The 7,098-nt window shown below is 40.8% G+C and overlaps 1 protein-coding gene across 7 annotated transcripts in view; it reads left to right on the top strand.

Annotated features, from left to right (window-relative positions):
• Positions 1-6,091, top strand: part of LOC102831419 (transducin-like enhancer protein 4-like) — a 184,601-nt gene extending 178,510 nt beyond the window's left edge. For 2 of the 7 annotated variants that reach the window (XM_006834935.1, XM_006834938.1), the window contains 4 exons: positions 1,062-1,209; positions 1,707-1,857; positions 2,175-2,251; positions 4,286-6,091. In XM_006834935.1, coding sequence (XP_006834998.1) covers positions 1,062-1,209; positions 1,707-1,857; positions 2,175-2,251; positions 4,286-4,393 — 484 coding nt within the window. In that variant the 3' untranslated portion in view covers positions 4,394-6,091. The remainder of the gene's footprint in view (positions 1-1,061; positions 1,210-1,706; positions 1,858-2,174; positions 2,252-4,285) is intronic. The other 5 variants (XM_006834939.1, XM_006834936.1, XM_006834940.1 and 2 more) reach the window with 4 other exon arrangements.
• Positions 6,092-7,098: the final 1,007 nt, after the last annotated feature.

The raw sequence follows: 7,098 nt of genomic DNA on the forward strand, positions 1-7,098 counted from the left end.
TGATGTGAGTGGAGTTTCAAAAAGTTCATGAGAAAATAGGATGAAAAGATAATGGCATTTTTCTGTGAGCTTTGTGAACCCCCCTCATGGAAACCTAACAGTGATGTCTATTCAGAAATGAGACGTACATCTCCCGATGTCAGCACATTAAAGAGCAGGAAGCAAGGGGTGTGATCAGACAGAGAGGGCATGAGAAGGTTGTAGTCAAGTCTAACTTCAAGTCAAAGTGAAGCATGTAAAGAAAAAGACTCGTCATGTCTGCCTACAAACTATTCTGTAGGGCTGAACTTTTCTTTCTGTCTTTGTCGGTGGTGGTGGTGTTAAGTACCATGGAGTTGGTTCCAACTCATAGCAACCCTGTATAGGGTTTCCAAGGAGCAGTCTATAGCCACTAGACCTACAGCACCACACCAGGACTCCAGATAGATGATACTTCGATTCCAAAAGCAAACTCTGCTCAGCTTCAGCTCCCCTGTGTCATTTGCACATTTCTTGAGTAGTGATTCTTGGCAGCTGTGTAACTTTCACTGTATGTTAACTTGAGGGCCTAGCTTTGTGATGTGCACAGATGACATACTTAACATTGCTGCTCACTGGCATAGTTTGTTCCTCTGTCCCTGGGCCCAGCCTCACTGCTGTGTAGAAGGGAAAATACTCCTTGCATTTCTTAAGCTCTCTTTCTTTCCATATTACAGCGAGAGAACAGGCCTCAGAGAATAGATCTTTGGTTAGCTCGTGTACTTGTAGGTGTATGTTTTCATGGGCTTATTTCAGCTGGAGGTATTTTTCCATCAGTAAACATCAGTCAGGTTTTCGGTGTAAGTAATTTGAAGGACTACCTAAGTATTCAAGAAGAAAGAAAAGTACAGGAAATTCAACCACTCAATTAAAATGTAATTTATAATCTATTTTTGAGTAATTGGAAAGCACACCAAACCCCCCCCCCAAATGTTCTACTATAAAAGGACTGCAATGAAATCAATCACTGAGGGAAGTCTAACGTGAGCTCAAGAAAAAAACTGACTTTTCAAGGCCTTTTCCCCCCAATTTCATACTTTCAGGCAATTCCAGGGCCACACAGACGGAGCCAGCTGTATTGACATCTCTAACGATGGCACTAAGCTCTGGACAGGTGGTCTGGACAACACGGTCAGGTCCTGGGACCTCCGTGAGGGCCGGCAGCTACAGCAGCACGACTTCACATCCCAGGTTCGATCCTTAGCAGATGTACTTTGTGAGTGGGTTAAGGGTGTGTGTGTGTGATATATTAAAGAGGCTGAAATGAAAGAGTAGTTCACGTGGTGAAGTCCTATTAGCTACGAAAAATCAGATTTCTTCCCAAATTTTGTTTCATTTAAGAATATCGCTTGATCTGTTTTATTAAATATAAAAGTTGTTATTTTCTTGTATGTTATTGAAGGATAAGAAAAAAAAAATCTCATTTATTATGAGCTTTTAGATTTTCACTTAGAAGCCATGTTTATGTATATATTTGGACTTTACATAATTGATGAGTAAATTATTTTGTGGAGATCTATCTCATTACTCTTGGGATTTCCCATTTGGCTTTAGTTTCTTGCTGTGTAACTCACATTGTCTTCAGATCCTTCATACTGAAGCAGCATCCCCACAGAAGAACTGTTGCCACTGATTACACCGAGCTTCTCCTTAGTCGTCAGCATCACTGTTACTGATTTTAATTCTAGATCTTCTCTCTGGGCTACTGCCCAACCGGAGAGTGGCTTGCGGTGGGGATGGAGAACAGCAATGTGGAAGTGCTACATGTCACCAAGCCCGACAAATACCAGTTACATCTTCATGAGAGCTGTGTGCTGTCGCTCAAGTTTGCCCACTGTGGTAAGCAAGCTCCTCCTGCCTGTTTTCTCTCATTCCCCGTGGGGTGCTATAAGTTCATTCTCGTGCACGTCTTTTGAATTGCATCATTTCCTTCCCCGTGCCTGCCTCCTAACACCACGTAATTTTCTGGCATTTATCCACTTTGTCATAAGTATAAATGACTCATTAACTCTGGGAGGGTTGGCTTTTATTTTGAAGTGAAAGAAACCTCTGTTACAAAGGCATCTTCTATAAATATGTTGGTGCTCTGTACAGCCCACCTCAGGTGTCTGGCGAAGTAACTCAGGCATGCCTGTTTTGAACCCTTCTTCCTGTAGGCAAATGGTTTGTAAGCACTGGAAAGGACAACCTTCTGAATGCCTGGAGAACACCTTATGGGGCCAGTATATTCCAGGTAACGTCTGCTTCTTTAGCTGCCTCGGCTTGCATGCTCACCATGTGTCGGTGATTTCGCCAAGCGTCTTCTCAGATGACTAATGCCCACATGTGTCCTGGGAGGTTGTTACTCACATGGTACAGCGACTAGGCCTGGGGGAGGGAGCTAAGTGTTGCCGGTCACCCAGTCACAGAGCTGGAACTCATCTGCCGATATCTCTGACTCCAGAGCCACGGCTGTGCCCTGTTCACCCACCACTCCTCCCTGGGTCCCTTCCCATTTGCTGGACTGAGACTCTGTGTCTTCTGTGGGTTGTGTTTTGGCTTCGTCTTTTTTGACTTTTTATGCTTAAAACTTGAACGAGTTATTTAAGTATCCTTAATGTAGTAGTAGTTCTTTGAATTTATTTTTCCCCCAAAGAAGAGTGATACAGAATTCAGTAAATTTATTTTATGGATTATATTCTTTATTGATTTCATGGAACTCTGTAAAAATGGTAGTTATAAGCTGTATACTGAGTGAAAATATCATGTAAGATGATCAAGAGGACAAAAATCTGCAATTATTGCCATTAAGAAGCTTGAGTTGAGTGCATTGGTTTCCATATAGTGGATCAAGTGTTCAGAGCACCTGATTCAATCCCATGGTTTTACTTTCTAAAAAAAAAAAAATCCATAAATAGTTATCTCTTTGTTCATTTTTTTAAAGGTCAGCTAAAGGTTGTTTTAGTATTAACTGCTTTCTTTACTGTTAGTGGTGAAGTACCATCAAGTCCGACTCATAGTGACCCCCTGTATAAATAAGGTTTCCAAGGAGCAAATGGTGGTGAGCTTAAGCTGCTAACTTTGCTGTTCAAACCAACCTTGGAGTCCAGCACAAATTAACATACATTGCTACACCAGGATTCCTTGCTGTAATGTTGTTGTTAAGAGCCGTTGAGTCGATTCCAACTCATAGTGACCCTGTATAGGGTTTCCAAGCAACAATTGGTGAGCTTTGAACCGCTGACTTTGCAGTTCAAATGACAGTGTAATCTGGCTCATTAACCCACAGCACCATACCAGCACTCCCTTTACTGTAATACGAGTAGTTTTTTGGCTTCACAATATAAAATAATTGTTTGGTAAAGAAAACTGAAACTGTGTTTGTTTTATTAAATGAGTAACACAGCAGTTCGAAACTACCAGCAGTTCTGCAGGTAAAAGATGAGGCGTTCTGCTCCCGTAAAGATTTACAGCCTCGGAAACCCTGTGCCAGGGTCACTATGAGTCGGAACCGACTCCACGGTACACGACAACAGCAGTTCAGTTAGAAGTTAACGTTAAGCTGTTGTATTTTTTGTACTTGAACATGATACCCCAAATTCTAAGTATTATGTATTTTTTTCAAATTGTTGACACCCTCCCTTTGCAAGTTCTTACACAGGAAAATGAAGCTTTTTAGCAAGCATAATTTTATACTCCTTGTCTCAAAAAAGGTGTAATGGCTGTAATGGTCTTTTCCCATATATTGTCTGACCCAGCTCTGCAGTGTCCCTCTGAGGAGGCAGGCAGGTAAATGTCTATACCCTGTTTACCTTTAGAGGGAAACAGAAGCTTAGAGATGGAGGCCAGCTGGTGGATTGGGCGTTTTCGCAGCTTGACCTGAATGCAGCCTTCTCATTTCATTTGAGAGTTTTTCATAGAAAGAGGAGAGGCCTTCAGAAAATGCATGGGAAGATGTAATGAAAAGATCGTGGGAGTTTTCTGTGAACTTTTTGAAGCCCCTATACTCCACATACCCCAGCATTTGCTGTCTGGCTTTCTCACCTGCCCCACGTCTCCAGGATCAGTGTGATCCTGTCTGGTGAGCCAGCCTAACCAGGTGAGGCGTACCTACCAGTGGATCCAGAGTTGCTAGTTCAGAGATGCGCCACGACCACCTTTCCCCACTGGGGGCTCATAGTTGGTCTAAGGGTTGGAGTATAGGACTTGAGTTTTTGCTCCACGTCCTCCAGCCCTGGTTTTGTTTTCCATATTTGAATGTTTTTTCTTCCTGTGTTTGTTCCCCTAGTCCAAAGAATCCTCATCGGTGCTCAGCTGTGACATTTCTGTGGATGACAAATACATTGTCACTGGCTCTGGGGACAAGAAGGCTACGGTTTATGAAGTTATTTATTAAGGACAAATCTTCATGCGAACTGGACTCCTCCTTTGTAGCACTTTGCTCTCTCCTCCTTTTTTTCCTCAAACCCCCATCGTCTAAAACCAAGGATTCCAAATACTCATTGCAGTTGTGGACTTGAATCCCCTTCCTTAACCTCTCTTCCTACTTGCTATCGAATTGTGAATACTCATTAAGAACCTGTGATACCAAATCTTTCAGATCTCTACTTGGAAGAACACGGGATAGGCATACTCTTAGCAGTGAATGGAATCTTTAATTATGTATTATATCTGTAATATATTTATTTTGTTTAAAGAAGGCTTTCTAACAATGACTGATTCAATAAAGCTGTCTGCTTCTGCATTGATGATGAAGATGCGTCGTATTTGATACCCCTCCCACCCCCCTTTTTTTGGCAAAGGAGGGGAAAGGAAGGTTTAAAATAATTTTAAAAATGTCACTAAATGTAGACTAATGACTGTATAGAGATGTGAAATGTATAATTACACCTGGAAGCAATATGTTGCTGTGTTAAGATTTTAGGTTTTGTGTTTTTTGGGTTTTGTTTTTTTATTTTAAAAAATTTTTGGAAACTTGGCTGAACTATTAGAACATGACAGCTCAAGCCCTATTCATTTGCGTCTATTTGGACACGTTTAACCACATAACGATAGCTTTAGATAATATTCTTTAAAAATAATTGGACTTTTTTTGGGGTTTTGTTTTTTTTTCCCAACCACCCCCACCACCCTTTGACAGATGTCTTTGTAATAAGTTTTTAATTCCTTTTTTTTATTGTATTATAGACAGAGGAACAAATCAGTTGGCCTGAAAGAGACAACTTAATCCCTTCTGGATATTTTTTTGCCATATTTCTTTGCAAAGGGAAATGTGTATCTTTGGGCAGTTCTGTTGTTGTAAGAAATTATGGGCTATCTTTTGGCATGTTCTTTGGGAACTGCACAGATAAGGGGGGACGATTCCTACCACTGTGTAAGCCAAGTCTTTTATAAAACAAGGACAGCAGAGGAGGCTTTGCAAGGACCTCCCTCTGAAAACAGGAAGAATGGACTCTCATCTAGGATAAGGACTGGCTTTCTTTACCTCCGGGTCTTTCCATGTCTTAGTTGGATGTCCCTGATACGGACGCAGGCTGCTGTGCCATTGTGCCAGAAACATTGTGTTCTCTTTTATGTTGTTGTTGTTGCTGTTAAACTATGATATGTGGCCCCCTTTTTTTATTATTATTTTTTGTTTGAATGCTTTAAAAAAAAAAAAAAAACAACCTTTTAAGTCTGTGGATCTGCTGATGTACAGTGCCTTTGCTGCTATGGATCAAAATCAAAAGAACCGTGTAGATAAACTTTATCGTATAAGTAGAAAATGACTTCATTTCATACTAGAAATGAATGGATGCTGCAAGTTGAAATGGACTGTCCACTGACGTTCCTAATGTGGTAGCAGAAAAAAAAAAATGGTGTCTTAAGTGCTTAGTGTTTGATGTCATTAACAGTTTCGTAAAACTCTACAGTGTAGAAAGATTTTGATACTAAACTGTGCATTGTACATAGTTCTAATGCATTGTATTGACCCACCAGTACTTCTCTCATGGTAGATTGTTTGTTGCATTCAGACTTTTAAGCATTAAACATAAATAACTTCTGATATGCTTATTTTTCAAATTCTTTGTTCTTGGTGGCTTTGGTTTATTTTGTTTTGGGGGGACCTGTGTTACTGTTGTTAAGTGCCATTGAGTCAGTTTCAACTCACAGTGAGGTTGTAGAGGGTTTCCAAGAAGCAGCTGGTGAGTTTGAACTGCCAACCTTGCAGTTAGCAATCCAGTGCCACAATGCCAGTATATTCAAAGTGATGCATTCTGTTCACAGGAAATGAGTGTCACAGTCATGTGGGTGACTCTATTGTCATTGTTTTTGCTTTATTTTCCCATGAGAAGAGCTAGAATGGCTTGGAATAGATGTTATCAATGACACAAGTTCTACCAAATATTAATTGAACAGCTTTTTCATTTGTGAAAATACCACCTTCCAGAACATTTTCATGTCACTCAAACTTAGCTTCATGACAGGTGTCCTCTTCAGTATGGTAACCACTGGCCCTTCGTACCTACTTAAATCTGTGTTTAAAAGTAAAGAAACTTAAAATTTCAGCTTATCAGTTACACAGTATTTCAGGTTCAAAAATCACCTCTGGCTAAAGGCTGCATATTACTTGATGGCACTTATAACAGCTCCTTGTCATCATTGCAGAAAGTTCTGTTGGATCAGCTTGCTATAGAGTTACCTTGTCCAACCATCTTGGGTTGGAGGCACATTTCCAGTGAAATATACCACAGTCTTTGAAAGTACAAGGTCCCTTTGATTGCTCGTTTTGGGGTGTGTGAAGACTTAACAGAAAGAGAAGTTGACACTTTCAACCCTGGGACTCAAAAACCCTAACATACAGGTCCACTGGGGAGGAGGGTGGTGAGAATTGGGAGCACCACAGATTCAGATTGAGTAATGGGTTGTAAGAAATGAAGTGACCCTTCAGGTCCTGAGTAAGTTAGAATTCAGCAGTGCTTATTCATTAAAAGTGGCACCTCAAGTGTGCTGTGAATGAGTATAGCTGTAAGTCATTAAAGCAGCTAAAAAATGAAAACTCGCAGTAAGTGCATGTGCAGGTGATCTCAAAGGTGTGTCTTGTGGGGCAGGATGGCTTTG

The sequence above is a fragment of the Chrysochloris asiatica genome, unplaced genomic scaffold (genome assembly GCF_000296735.1).
Source record: "Chrysochloris asiatica unplaced genomic scaffold, ChrAsi1.0 scaffold00014, whole genome shotgun sequence".
Taxonomy (NCBI): Eukaryota; Metazoa; Chordata; class Mammalia; order Afrosoricida; family Chrysochloridae; genus Chrysochloris; species Chrysochloris asiatica.